The sequence below is a fragment of the Engraulis encrasicolus genome, chromosome 9, assembly GCF_034702125.1.
Source record: "Engraulis encrasicolus isolate BLACKSEA-1 chromosome 9, IST_EnEncr_1.0, whole genome shotgun sequence".
NCBI classification, from domain to species: domain Eukaryota; kingdom Metazoa; phylum Chordata; class Actinopteri; order Clupeiformes; family Engraulidae; genus Engraulis; species Engraulis encrasicolus.
This window is the reverse complement of record NC_085865.1, coordinates 45349812-45364944: the sequence shown is the minus strand read 5'-3', so window position 1 is coordinate 45364944 and position 15133 is coordinate 45349812. Positions and strand designations below refer to the sequence as shown.

The following is a 15133-nucleotide window of genomic DNA, read 5'->3' as shown; positions in this document are numbered from 1 at the left end:
ATCGCGCCGCGAGGGCTGGCCGCCGGTGAGCGCCGCACCTGGGTCATGCTGCAGAAGTTCGTGGAGGGCTACTTCATCCACCCTGTGGGCCTCGAAGTGCTCATCAACCACCGCGACCTGGATCCTACCAAATGGACCGTGGACAAGGTGTGGTACAACAGCCAGTATTTCGACAGTGTCGAAGAGCTGATGGAGGGGTACGACAAGGGCACCGTGGAGAAGGTCAAGCTTCCAGAGCACGACCCCAACGACCTCTACTCGACCTTCATTCCCCGGGGTCGTTCGAACACGCCTAGCAACATACACGGACCTAAGCTGGTGGAGCCGCAGGGGCCGCGCTACCACGTGGACGGGAACTTTGTGGAGTACGCCGGCTGGTCTTTCGCGTTCCGCGTCCGCTCCTCTGCGGGACTGGCGATCTTTGACCTGCGCTTCAATGGCGAGAGGGTGGCTTATGAAGTCAGTTTGCAGGAAGCTGTCGCCTTCTACTCGGGCGATACCCCGGCTGCCATGCAGACCAAGTACATTGACGCCGGCTGGGCCATGGGAACGTCCGACTTTGAACTCGCGCCCGGCATAGACTGCCCAGAGATCGCCACCTTCAAGGACATGTACCACTACTACGACACAGACAAGCCGGTGCGCTTCCGCAACGCGCTCTGCATCTTCGAGATGACCACGGCCATGCCGCTCAGGAGGCATTTCAACAGCGACTTCAAGGGAGGCTACAACTTCTTTGCCGGCCTTGAGAACCACGTGCTGGTGATAAGGACTACCTCCACCGTGTACAACTACGACTACATCTGGGACTTCCACTTCTACCAGAACGGCGTGATGGAGGCCAGAGTCAGTGCCACTGGATACATCCACGCTACCTTCTTCACGCCCAACGGCCTGAACTATGGCACCAAGGTCTACAGCTATGTACTGGGCAACCTGCACACCCACCTCATCCACTACAAAGTAGACCTGGACATTGCTGGTGAGTTATATTTACTAGTATTGAGATAGACATACAAGACACTATTTTGGAAAAAGTCAATAGTCAATAGTCATTCCTAAGTCATTCCAAGTCATTCCTAGTGTCAACTGTCACGTCAAGTCTCAAGTCATCACAATTGTGATTCAAGTCTGACTTGAGTCCAAGTCACAAGTCACAAGCCCAATTCTCTGCTATTCCTTTATACTTGTATTGCATTTATTTATTTATTTTGTAGTTTATTTGGCAGAGACAATGCAGCGCACATCATTACAAACGTAGCATGGCAAGGCCATGATAAAACTTGCAGATGTGAATACATAAAAGGTTTATAGCCAGATGGCAACATTTGCAACCCCAGTCCCAGATCAGGTTTCCTATTGTTATAAAGCATCATATAAACACAATATTGTTTATTTGTATACAGCAATTATTAGTTTCTTTAATAGAAATAACTACGTTCACACAAACGTTTTCTGTGCTGCAAAGCAGAGGCGCTGTTTTCTAAACTGGTTGAATTTATATACTCTCTAGAAGGTCTACTTTTTAGGGAGAAAAAAAATCAGCTTTTCTCAGTTACACTACAGTATGTCATTGTTTTACATCACATGTAATGCTTAAGGCATCTCCTTGCCATCTAGCAGAGACACTGTTCAAACAAAACAGAAACAGCTGCTTGTCTTCTGCGCATTGTAACGCCATCCACAACTTCGATTAATATTGACATTGCACTGTAGCTTCGAGATATTTATGTTGAAAACACAATGCATCAGCTGTTTCTATAGTGGAGATGGACAAAAAAAGTCACTTATGACCCCTGCGTCTTCATAGTAAAACCTTGGCATCATATTTACACCTATAATGTAATTATGTGAGGCTGATTGCTGAAGTCAAGTTTGTTCTGCCTGTATATGTTAACTGCAATGTGCAATAATGTGTATTATGTCTTTGTGTATGTGTTGTATCTGTATATTTATGTAAGTTGTCAGACACCTTCATTTCCCTCGGGATAAATAGAAGTACTCTACTCTAATAAATCCATTCCATGTGGTTGTTTTTTGCGCAGGACGGGAAAACAACTTTGAATCTATCGACCTGAAGTTTGTGAACGTGTCCAACCCATGGAGTCCCGGGCACGTCTACCAGCAGGCCGCCCTGTTCAAGACGCAACACGAGACGGAGCGCAGTGCCGCCTTCCGATTCGGGAAGAAGTTCCCACGCTACGTACACTTCTACAACCCCCACCGGGAGAACAAGTGGGGGCATAAGAAGGGCTACCGCATCCAGTTCAACTCCCACGGCCGCAGCGTCCTGCCCAAGGGATGGAAGGAGGAGAATGGCATCAGCTGGTCAAGGTGAGAACCTAGAACGTGCTGCACAGAGCTCCGACAACAGAACAGAACAGAACATCCTGTGGAAGCCTGCAGAACAAAATATACGTAGAACTCTGCTCTTAGAACACTAGGTTGAGGCAAAAGTTAGAATGACACCCCAGTGAACCCATTGTAAGCACAGAACATGCAGAACACTGAACGAAAAAAGATATCAGATCACTGAACTTGGAAAATGGATCACAGAACAGACTGCATGCTAGATAGAACTCAGACAGACAGAAAAAAACTCAGGTCTGCAGACCTCTCAACAATAGGAACAAAGCATACAAGTCTCTACTTAGAACACTGACCTAATGAAGAACTTGCAATAGTGTACCCTGTGAATCCACCGTGAGCACATCTTTTAGAACACAGAACAAAAAAACAAGTACCGTATAGCAGGACACGTAAGAGGGAACATAACTCAAGACAGAGAGTGCAACAAGAGACTGATTGCACTAATGAGAGGGAAGATTGAGGGGGAGTTTGAGGGCGAACCCTGCTCTTGTCAACTCCTGACAGGCAACTGATGACTGATTACACCAGAAGTGCATGTAGCATCATGTTTATCTCATCGTAAAACCTTTGAATTGAATTGTACAGTCATATCTCTCTCTTTCTTTCTCTCTCTCTCTCTCTCTGTCGCTCATCAACCAGTACCAGAGCTTGTTTCCAAAGCTTGTTTCAGAGCTTGCTTCCCTTGCATGTGTGTCTGTGTGTGTGTGTGTGTGTGTTTGTGTGTGTGTGTGTGTGTGTGTGTGTGTGTGTGTGTGTGTGTGTGTGTGTGTGTGTGTGCGTGCGTGTCCGTCAGCGGGACGGCAGCAGTAGACATAATGACTCAGTCCATCTGACACATGTGGCTAGCTCATTTTAGGCACACAACAGCACCAACGTTGCTATTACATGTACATAAACACAGCTGACACCTTACACGAGCTATGCACATTACACCATGATTAGAAACAGATGACTGGCGACTACAGACATTCTATCAAGCAAAACGAGTATACTCTGAGGAGGAGAGACTACGAAGCTGAAATTCCTGCAAAAATCCTGAAAGCTTTTTTTTCTGTTTTATTTGGCACGGTTGTCAGCTGACTTATGCAACCTGATCCAGGACTGGGGTTGTAGTGGCTTATCATCAGGGGGAAAGATGTAGGGCAGCGGTTCCCAAACTTTTCCCCCCGCGCACCCCTTTATACAATTTCAAATGTGGTTCACGCACCCCCTAAGCAAATGTTGCACAGCCGCACATTTTGGGAATCCTCATTTCCAATAGACCTGACGTTTTTTTCTGCCATCATTACAATGGAACTTGTTGCATGACAAGTCTAGGAGTTATAAATTACACTTCAGATGGATCCTTCCTGCATACAATTCACCAAACAATTAAAAACGATGTAATGTTCATGAATGCTATATAAAAACACACATATCAGCTATTGCTCTATTCAGCTCCCACAACCCCTTGTGGCAGGCCGCGCACCCCCAGGGGTGCACGCACCACAGTTTGGGAAACCCTGATACAGGGAATTAACTGGTCCTCCCTCCTGTGGTCATGTTTAAGACATGTTACTCATACAATATGCATGGTCCCCAGGGGCGTAGCAGCAAATTGTGGGCCCTATATCCAATCAGCTCCAATGGACCCCCCAGCCATGTATCTACATAAATCGGACTGTAGGTGCGCCCCCTATTTACATGGGGCCTTGGTGACTCAGTCACACTTTACTACCCTGGCTCCGCCCTCGCAGTGACGCAACACCTTCGGCTCTGCTACACACTTGTTCAGGTACAATCTGAGTTTCCCCGGGCAGGGGAACTCCACCCACTTTGTCAGCTTTGAGCTTTGAGCTTTGAGCATCTCCAACGGTCCTGGGTAGAGGCGTGTTCAAGGCAGTGACTTGGTTTAAGCAGAGACGTTCTATTGGGACTAAAAAAATGGTGGGTTTGAACTTTGGCTCAGCTTTTCTGCCCTCGACCAGTAGCAAACCAAGGGAGGTGGGTCAACCATGCTGTTTTAGAACGTTACAGTTATGCTCTGGTCAGACCAAGTCTTGAAGAGATTTGAAAGTCATGATAATCATCAACACTTGATCCCCTTGTAACGACACCCCTGATGGCCCTTCCTATCTGCTCTCTCTGTTGTCTCTGTTGCTCTGGGGTGCATTTCTCGAAAGAGAAGTTGTTAGCCTGTTAATAACTTGGGTAGTTCATAATGGGAAGAGGTATTGAAAACAACAAAGTAGGTAATTTAGTTAGCAACTACGCTTTGAAGAAACGCACTCCTGGTGCGGACAATGTCCTAATATATTGTGTATGTATTGTGTTGTTAATATATTGGTAATATATTGTGTATGCATATTGTGTATGGATGACTTTCCAGTGCCCCCACCTCTCTCAGCTTCCCTACCCAAGGGGGTATAGTTACCATGGGATAAGCCAGCATTAGTATCATGCTGACTGGAAAAAATACAGTATCAACTGTCAGTCACCTCGTGTGATGGAACTCCATGAGTGAAAATGAGATCATTTGATTTCCTCCCGCATCTGCTACGTATCGATGTCTTTATCCACAGATGTCCTTTGACATCATTACAAAATGCAACCTTAAAGTGATACTGTCCCATTTTTGGAAATAAGCTTATTTTACACCTCCCCTAGAGTTAAATAATAAGGTTTTACCGTTACTTTCAACCGTTTTCTGAGTATGGCAGTGCAAATTTTATCTCCATGCTAGCAGTTAACATTGAGTCCTATGAGACCAGCTGGTGGCTAACTGGTCTCATAGGACTCAATGTTAACTGCTAGCTTGGAGGTAAAATTTGCACTGCCGTACCCAGAGAACAGTTGAAAGTATAGGACAACGGTAAAATCTTATTATTTAACTCTAGGGGAGGTGTAAAATAAGCTTATTTCCAAAAATGGGACAGTATCACTTTAAGTATCATGCATTGCTGGCCATAACACATCTCCAATAGCAGTCACCATGTGTGTGACAGCACTCCATTTAATGCTGAGCTTATTGGGGCCTGCCATGGTCTAGCAGTGAGTCAAAGGGTTGCTGCACCAGCGACCCGGGTTTGATTCCGGACAGGGTCATTTGCAGATCCTTCCTGGTCTCTCTCTCTCACCACTTGTTTCCGGTCTCTCCTCCACTGTCCTGTCGAGAATAAAAAAATGATGGGCATATGGGATTCTTACGTGCACCACTTGTCCTTTCTGTATCTGCAGATATCTTCTGGCACCATTGTAAAGGTTAGAGCATTTCTCTAAGAGCTTTAGTATCATATAGCACATGAATATGATATCACAGAGTTCTTCCTCATATCACTTTTCCATTTCTTCATTTACAGACTGTATCCGTTTGCACCATTACAAAAAGCAAACTGGCAACAAAAAATATCCAATATCAGTGATCATGTGTGCCAGCACTCCACTAAATAATGAACATATGAGATCACTGATTTCTTCATACATGCACCACATGTCATTCCATCATCCACAGGTATCCTTAGGCTCTGTTGGAAAGAGGCACTTTAGTATCATATACAGTAGAAGAAGAATAGACTTTATTGTCATGCCAGCATGAAAATTGCCTTTGGTCTCACAGAATAAAAACAGGATATAAACACAAATAGACACAAATAGACAAAAACACACGTACAAATGCTGCATCCATCCCCTCTCCAACCACCCCTCCCAGCACACATATGCAAGTCATGTGTAGCATATGGGTATACAAGTAATATCACTGATTTCTTCTCACATCACGGCAAAAAGAAAACTGTCCACAAAAATATCCAATATCACCATCAGTCATGTGTGACAGCCCTCCAGTTAATGATGAGCTTAGGAGATCACTCCTTGCTTACATACAACCATTGTTCTTTCTTTATCCACAGATGTTACAAAACACAGAGCTTCAGAATAACATACTTATTTCTTCTCACATCTGCCACATTTTGTTTCCTCATACACAGATATCCTTTGGCAGTGACAAGGCACAAGGACAGCGAAGCCCAAAGCAGCAGCATATACACACAGAACAACCCGTGGGAGCCCACCGTGTCCTTTGAAGACTACATCCGCAATAACGAGAACATCACAGAGCAAGTGAGGACAAAGCGTCTCAGAGAGATACATTGGCATCCCAAAAATGACCAGAAATGTTTCAGAGTTAGAATATTATTTGTTGGAATTATCAACAACCACTGAACATTCAGGGCAAATATTTAGAATGTCTGTTTGTGTTAGTGGAAGACTGGGTTGGGTGGTGTACGGCGTTAACACAACCTTTCATCCTTTGTACATGAGTAACAATGTGACAAGAAGACATGTATAGAGTAAGCAAACTTTTTATAAAAAAATACAGTGTAATTATGAGGAACTTACTTTCTATTCCAATGAGCTTTTACCTGGTGAAAGGCCCTTACCCCATGTAACACATTAGGCTCCCATAAACAACTGATCTGTGGAGATTTTGTTTAAAAAATGATTTCTCATGGATATATGCTCTCAGCCGGTGGTCCTGCAATGGGCCTGTTCACACTTATTTTAGGGTACGATGCATAGGCCTAATTACTTGAAATTACGTCGAAAGAAAAGTCATATATGCAACATATATGTAATTCTGTTCTTTTAGTCAGGTGCATAACATAGGGACTAAGGTTTGGATGGTCAAGCCATCTTCATCAGAGTCCATGATCATCAGAGTCCATGAAGAGTCCGGTCCTCCTTTGTTGCGTAATTATATTACAACCAGGTGCGGTCCTAGGGGCAGGCCGACCAGGCAATTGCCCGGGGCAGCACCCGGAAAAGGGGGGGCACCACCGTGAAACCCCACCTCGCCGTGAAATCCCACCTCCAATGACATCGCGGAAATCGCTATAAAACATGTTAAAATAGCATAATATAACATAAAAACCATTTCAGTGTTATTTCTACACTATTGCCACATTGTTGTAATAATAACCTTACTATAAGTGTTTTTTGTCAGCTATGATAAGCCCATATTACAAGCAGTATTATAAGGCGCAAGTCATTGTAGGACCCCCACTGATTACAACTCATCTTTCACATTCAGGACCTGGTCGCCTGGGTAACGGTCGGTTTCCTGCACGTGCCTCACTCCGAAGACATCCCGAACACTGCGACGCCCGGCAACGCGGTCGGCTTCTTCCTGCGACCTTACAACTTCTTCGACGAGGACCCGTCGCTCGCGTCGCGGAGCACGATCATCGTGCGGCCGGGTCCAGACGGCCAACCCAAGATCCAGAGGTGGACTCCAGAGGTGGTCGGTCACTGTGTCACGGAAAAGCCGTTCACGTACAACGGCACGTACGCTGGAGTGTGACACTATCAATGACACTCATTTGTGGTGCTACCTAATGGACCAACATTGTTTTGTTTATTCATGTAAATAGTAAGTGGTCCGTGAGAGTTGCAGTGAAATTCGAAGCATATTCGGGCACATATCACATCTCCACACATAAACAAATAAGCCTCTTGGTTCCAATACTGAGAGTAACAGTGATTTCACCCCTCAGACAATTACTGGAATTTCATGAAATCATATTCGAAACATAATAACAAATAAATCAATTCAGCTGGGATTGATCACTCTGGGTTTCTTTTTAATGCACTGTGGCCAAAAAAGCCTCTCCAACATCTAAATCACAGCAATGTGTCTCCTGACAACTGGTGTCATAACTGTCTTATGAGCGAAGTGGGGAGCTGGGACTGAGGTTTTAGCGCTTGACGTGAGCAGTCTCCATGGGCCAGACTTAACACCTCGGAGCATCCAGGATGCAGGAACCAGGATCCGCCTGCCTCCCTGCCTATTTTCCCCCTGTGAGCTTAGCTTTGGGGCCGGAATCGTTTGGGAAGGTCTGTGTGCTGTGCTGTGCCGGGAACGCTTTAGCCTCACCACGGACACGGGGCTATCTGTAAACAATGTGCTACTGCTGCATCCGGATCTCCAGGCAAACAGTCCAGGATTTTTACCTGGGTGGTTACCCAGGGAGACCAGCCAGGGCCTTTAATGTTTGACAGTGTCTGTATAACAGTTGAGTGTGGCTGTAGGCCTACTGTATCTGTGGGTGTTTATGTGTGTATGGGCCTATGCACTTGGATTGAAGTGAATGAACAAAGTTTTTGAGGTTTTTTTTTACTTTGTACCCTTCTGTCTGTTTTGTGTTGTTCCTGGGACATGTAACATGTACACATATTTTATGGGCTTGTGTATCATCTCTAGAGTGTCCCAACTAAACTAGAGCGCTCCGTTTGCTAACATGTGTGCACTTGCCTGAGGAAAAATATCCTAATTTGTGAACAATGATTTGATCTGACTGACCAATAATGAGTGTGTTTATGCTTGACTGTCAGAACTATTGTTTTCCAGAATAGTTGATACTTCATGTGAAATGAAAACACCTTTTACCAATCTTATTTCTGAATTAAATTCTAATGTTAAAACTATTGAGGGGATCTATTTATTACAATACATGGCATAGATGTTACAAACATTTCATAATTTCCTCACAAAACAGTTGTGTATTGAGTAGACCACAGTATCAGGGCAAGTTCCCTAGTGGTAAAGTGAATGAGAGAAAATGTCCCATTCACTTTCTGTGCAGTGAGTGAGTGAGTGAGTGAGTGAGTTTGATGTGTTGAATGTTCTCGCCACAGACACCACAATGTTTCTTCAGCCGTTTTTACAAGGACATTCCGAAGTATAGTGCACGTCAACCACGTCAAACGCTGGCCGACAGGGCCTGGTACACGTCCTATTGTCTCGCCACCACCGCCACTTTACGATACAAATTCTTCCCCACTCCGTCTGTTTACCAAACTCTTTTTACAGTGTATGGGCAGGGGCGGATCTAGCCATTTTGGGGTACTGGGCGAAATATTAACATGGGGCCCTCAAAAGTCATCTTTGAAAAATGTACACAAAATAAGAGTCACCCCTACTTTGCACGTTAGGCTATATAGACCTACCAAAAAAAACTGGAAAAATCAATTCATAACTTTAGTATTTTGTAGTAATTTATCCAAGCAAACAATTGAAGAATTGTCCCATCACACCCACTTCCTCTCTCACGTTTAAAAAATTATCTTGATTACTTAACCCATTTAAGCCTGGAGACACATATACGCTGCATACAGGCCCTTGAGATTTGAGAGTTGTTATTAGAAATGTGGGTACACATTCTAATGCAAAATGAGGGTGCTAGCTTTTAAATGCAACTTATTTCATGTTTGTATGTGCTTCGGAGGCTGAGATATTTAGGATTTAATAGGTAGAGGGCACCCTTTCCCAAAAAGGGCTTAGGCCTACTTTTTTGTGTGTTTACCATGACTGGTGTGGGCAGATTTGGTCAGGGCCCTTGGCAATTGCCTAGGTTTGTCTAATGGAAAGTCAACCTCTGTGTAAGGTAAAGTTGCAGTGTGACTGCGCTGAGAGCAGGCCAGGGGCCCTAGCGAACAAGTCAAGTGTTTCTGTGTAAAAACCAAAGGACAGAGAGGGGGGGGGGGGGCTGCGAGGGGTAGGGAGGTCGGGGAGGGGGAAGGGGAAAGGGAGGGAGGGGTGGGGTTTGTTGCGCGGGTCACTCATTCCTAGCAGGAGAAAACTAGCATTCTTTCCACGTTGGCATGGCGATGGCTGCTTAATCGTCACCGTGTTTTCAGATCTTGTGAAAATCCGTCACCGTGACAATACATCCTTCAGGGATGCAATTGGAGAGCTACACGAACGGTTCCTATGGCTCCACAGACTGAGGATATGGCAGAGAGTCCTGAACAGGTTATATGGCAGTCAACTTACAACTGGGCACATGGGACAGTCTCTGGAATTGTGTAGAAGACAACACTCTCTGGGGAACTGGGGAAGAGACATTTAGGCATGTCTGTAGGACAGACTGTGGAACTGGGCACGTTATCTGTAATTGGGCCTATTTGTTTTTTGTTTGACTTATATTTTTGCAGAAAGAACCCAGATAGACCTACTCTGTCATCTTCCTGACCTGTCAGGCTGGCAAGCAAAGACAGTGAGCCTTTGGGATTGGAGAACTGCACATGTGCAGTTGCTTACACTCTAGCCATAGGCAAGGAAGCCGACAATGGGGGACAAAGGGGTCACTTATCGCGGGCCCAGGGAGAGAGGGAGCCCAAAATTACATCCGCATTATTGTATGTGTTGGGTTTGGGGCTCTTTCAGATGTCTTTGTCCCAGGCCCAGCTAAAGCTGCCCGCGTCCCTGGCAATAGGTATTGGGTCCTACAACTGCATGGGGCAGACTCTACATACTAGTAGTGGCAAATGCTCAGTGGCTTAGCTGTCAGGGAGGATAAGTCCCAAAATGATCTATTATTTATCGATGGTACCCCTTGGGGGTTGCAGAATGACTGTGTGTGTGTGTGTGCGTGTGTGCGTGCGTGTGTGTGTGTGTGTGTGTGTGTGTGTGTGTGTGTGTGTGTGTGTGTGTGTGTGTGTGTGTGTGTGTGTGTGTGTGTGTGTGTGTGTGTGTACCTAGCACTTTGACCTTCAGTCAAAATATACAATGAGTAAGTTGGCCTTTGGCTACGGAGAAAGGATACACTGACTAAGCAGCAAGAACAGCAGTAGCAACTGTGTCTCAGACTCTGTTTAAGGTTCGCTGACTCACTCACCCATGATTGGTACATCCGGGCCCCCTGGGGTGACTGGCTGTCCACTGGTGGCCAAGCTCAACTGCTCTGAGAGGATCAGATCCAGGACTGGACTGGTCATCTGACATACAGGGCATTTTTTCGGTGGACCGTCAGTCCTCAGGGGCCGATGATGTTGTATTGTTTCTTTTTTTCCCTTAGAGACCAGCCCTAAATTTAGATGGGGTGACCCATTGGACCATCTGTTTAATGTACAGTGGACTGAGCCAATCATGATCATGTAGAAAAGCAGGGGGCTGGTCTGTGCAACAACAACAAAAATGCCCGGACTGTTTTACTGGTCCCATGCCAGCCCTGTTCAGGTCACTCATCCAGGATACACTGGTGGATCCTCCATCCATCCCCATTCTCCTGAGAAAGAAAAATACAACACCATCATGCATCTCTATTTTTATTTGGCCATGATCTCACACACAACCTTTATCTCCTTCAGATACAGTTTCACATCGCAGAGAGAGTAAGTTAGGATTTGCATAGCAGCACTAATGGTGAAAGACATAGCATTGGCATTACACCTGCATCAGTGCCATGGTGTTGACTGGATAGATATGATTGCACGAGGGGTCATGATAGACTATAATGGACATTAATGTGCATTGCACAGTCCTTTGAAAAAAGTGGACTATGAGTGATGAACTAGCCTTTTATTGGCCCTGGGGTGGATTTGTGTGTGTGTGTGTGTGTGTGTGTGTGTGTGTGTGTGTGTGTGTGTGTGTGTGTGTGTGTGTGTGTGTGTGTGTGTGTGTGTGTGTGTGTGTGTGTGTGTGTGTGTGTGTGTGTGTGTGTGTGTGTGTCTTTTATTGGCCCTATGGTACATGTGTGTGTGCGCGCCGCATGTGTGTGTGTGAGTGTGGTTTTGAGTAGGCCTACTCTCCTAATAACTTTTTTATTTTATTTTAATTATTTATTGCTTCTCTGAACAAGGACTGCTAAATTTCAAAACCTCAAAACCATTATTTGTCCAATAACAACACAACCTTTCCTGTGGAGGATCAGCCATGCTGACTGAAGTCTGACAGACACAAGTTAATTTAAAGAAAATGAATATGCTTTACTCGTTTCACATTTGACAATCGGCCTTTCCCCTGTATTCTGGCTCCAAACTGCATACACAATTTGTGGACTGCAAAGTGGGGTTTATACAGTAGATGTATTGTCTTTACAAAATATATTTTAGGGGCCTTTTTTTCAGTGGAGTAAAGACATGAATTGAGCTGGGAGAGAGACGGGGAAGGATGAGCAAATGACCCGGGTCGGAATTGAACACAGGTGACCGGCATAGCAGTCCTGTGCCCAGCTGTTAGAGCCATGATTGGACCTGTGTAGATATATTTTCAATAGACAGGTGTACGACTCCATTGGCTTCATGTACTATATATCAATGTTTTGCTACAAAGCATAGCTGCCTCATTAAACCTCATGTAGATATGTTATAACCTTATTGACACCAAATTTGTAATGAACATGTCTTAATCTGTTACTTAAGGCTCTCAGTAATTTGATATTTTGATATTTTATATTTTATTAGGATCCCCATTAGCTGATAAACATATCAGCTACTCTTCCTGGGGTCCACATAAATATACCACAAACAAGACGTCAACATACAAGACAACACATAAAAGGAAGAAAAGGAAGGCAGTCATGGGTGAGCGGTTAGGGCATCAGACTTGCATCCCAGAGGTTGCCGGTTTGACTCCCGACCCGCCAGGTTGGTGGGGGGAGTAATCAACCAGTGCTCTCCCCATCCTCCTCCATGACTGAGGTACCCTGAGCATGGTACCGTCCCACCGCACTGCTCCCCATGGGGCGCCACTGAGGGCTGCCCCCTTGCACGGGTGAGGCATAAATGCAATTTCGTTGTGTGCAGTGTGCAGTGTTCACTTGTGTGCTGTGGAGTGCTGTGTCACAATGACAATGGGAGTTGGAGTTTCCCAAAGGGCTTTCTTACACTTTCACTATAAATAATTCTTTACTTGGGGAAACATACACTAACACAGACAAAAAACAAACAAACAAACAAAAAAACAGGACTACATATACATATAAGAAGAAAAGAAAGAAATCACAGGCATTGTTGTTATGATGTAGTTGAGTATTTTCAGCAAATAGTGAATAGGCTCGCCGACGACCTCATCTATAGAGGCTCCTACACCTTTCATGATGAAGGCTCTCTGTTATAACCTTATTGACACCAAAATTGTAATGACCATGTCTTAATCGGGTTCTTAAGATTGGTAATGGCATAGCAACATTGTAATGATGTTGGTTGAGGACACACAGTGAATAATGATCGCTGGCCATCCCATCTACACGAAAGGGCTATGACAGTGTTTCCCAACCTTTTTTGACCGGAACCCCATTTTGACTTTATAATGACCAAAAAAAAACACGCATGAACTAACTTGTTGGCTATTAGACCCATACATACATATATATTTCTCTAAGTGTAAGATTGTAGACTATGCAGTGTTTCATGCAGAATATTAATTAATTATGTGTTATATTGATAATTAATTTATTACTAATATATCACTATTCTGTTTTCACACCTAGACATGTTAGGCGACCCCATTTGAATTTCAGGTGACCCTACATGGGTCCCAACCCCAGTGTTGTGAAAAACACTGGGCTATGAGGTGTTTTTGCTTTACAATCAGGGCTGGCGCTAGGCATAGGCAGACAAGGCGGTCGCCACGGCGCCAAATGTCTTGGGGGCGCCAAGTCCCACAGAATTGGAATATTAAAGGGACACTGTGTGAGATTTTCAGTTGTTTATTTCCAGAATTCATGCTGCCCATTCACTAATGTTACATTTTTCATGAATACTTATCACCACCATCAAATTCTAAGTATTCATTATGACTGGAAAAATTGCACTTTTCATAAATGAAAAGGGGGCTCTTCTCCATGAATTTCCGCCAATAGCCATTTTAGCTGCAAAAATGACTGTACTTGGACCATACTAGAAAATATTTGTTTATTACTTAGTAAACTTTCATGTAAAGATCAAATGTGGCAATAGGCAGCCCAGTTTCAATGAGCAGCATAGTTGCAGTACCTTTTTTGACCATTTCCTGCACAGTGTTCCTTTAAGCAAAATAAAACTTTACATTGACTGGTGACTTTTCACTGACAATGATTATTCACGGGCACTTAGTACATACAGTACTTTATAAGTACTAGATCAGCTGTGCTCGATCAGATGTATGACAGTATGTTTAAAGGTGCCTATGTCTTCCAGAAAAAGGAGGGGGGGGGGGTACTTGCCTAGGGCACCACATTGATTAGAACAGAGCCTGTTCACAATCTCCTTGCAAGGGGGTTATTTGGAACAAACAGAGCAGACAACAGCATGTGGTTCCATAACTAGCATAACTGGCACCAGGGCTGGCCTGGCCATCTGGCATAGCGGGCATTTCCTGATGGGCCCCGCACCCTCGTGGGCCCCTATTTTCAAAAACCGGGACCCACCGGTGAGTCAGTTCTGCGCCGCTAATTATGAGGGGCCCCCTTTAAGCCAAAAGTGCCCGGGCCCTATTTCTCCCCCCAGTCCAGCCCTGACTGGCACATGCTGTGGGCACTCTAGCCTCACACCATGTGACAATAGGCACGCACGTCAAGTCATGAATCAAACGCATACCCCTGTAAACCTTTGAGGCTCCTTGTTAACACTGCATGTGCATGTTAAGGTAAGCACATTTTCACTGTTATTAATAAATCTGCTGTCGCTGACAACAGTGACAGAAATGCAATATATATATATATAGGCCTAAGCATTATTTATCACCTCTCTGAACCTTTTGCCATTTTGTAATAACTATGACCATTTATGGTGTAAGAAATTGTTATGCATTTGCATTGAAATGCATTTAATTTGAGATGGGTATGCACTGGATTGCTTACACAGACAACAAAGGGTATCACTTTTACAGGTTCTTCTAATGACTATAACAGAGACCTTAAAATAAAAAGTAAGCCAAAAAAGTGTATAACTTCACAAGCTTCTGAACCCAGACCATGAAATGAATTTAATCAAAGCTCTGTCCCATGCTGCCCTCTACTGGACA

General features: G+C 44.5%; 1 protein-coding gene across 2 annotated transcripts in view; it reads left to right on the top strand.

The window, feature by feature from the left end:
* The window catches only part of aoc1 (amine oxidase copper containing 1), a 12201-nt gene extending 3793 nt beyond the window's left edge, over window positions 1-8408 (top strand). For both annotated transcript variants that reach the window (XM_063206207.1, XM_063206208.1), the window contains exons 4-7: window positions 1-982; window positions 2046-2334; window positions 6336-6468; window positions 7439-8408. The exon at window positions 1-982 is cut by the window's left edge and continues 99 nt beyond it. In XM_063206207.1, the coding sequence (XP_063062277.1) occupies window positions 1-982; window positions 2046-2334; window positions 6336-6468; window positions 7439-7708 (1674 nt within the window). In that variant the 3' untranslated portion in view covers window positions 7709-8408. The remainder of the gene's footprint in view (window positions 983-2045; window positions 2335-6335; window positions 6469-7438) is intronic.
* Window positions 8409-15133: the final 6725 nt, after the last annotated feature.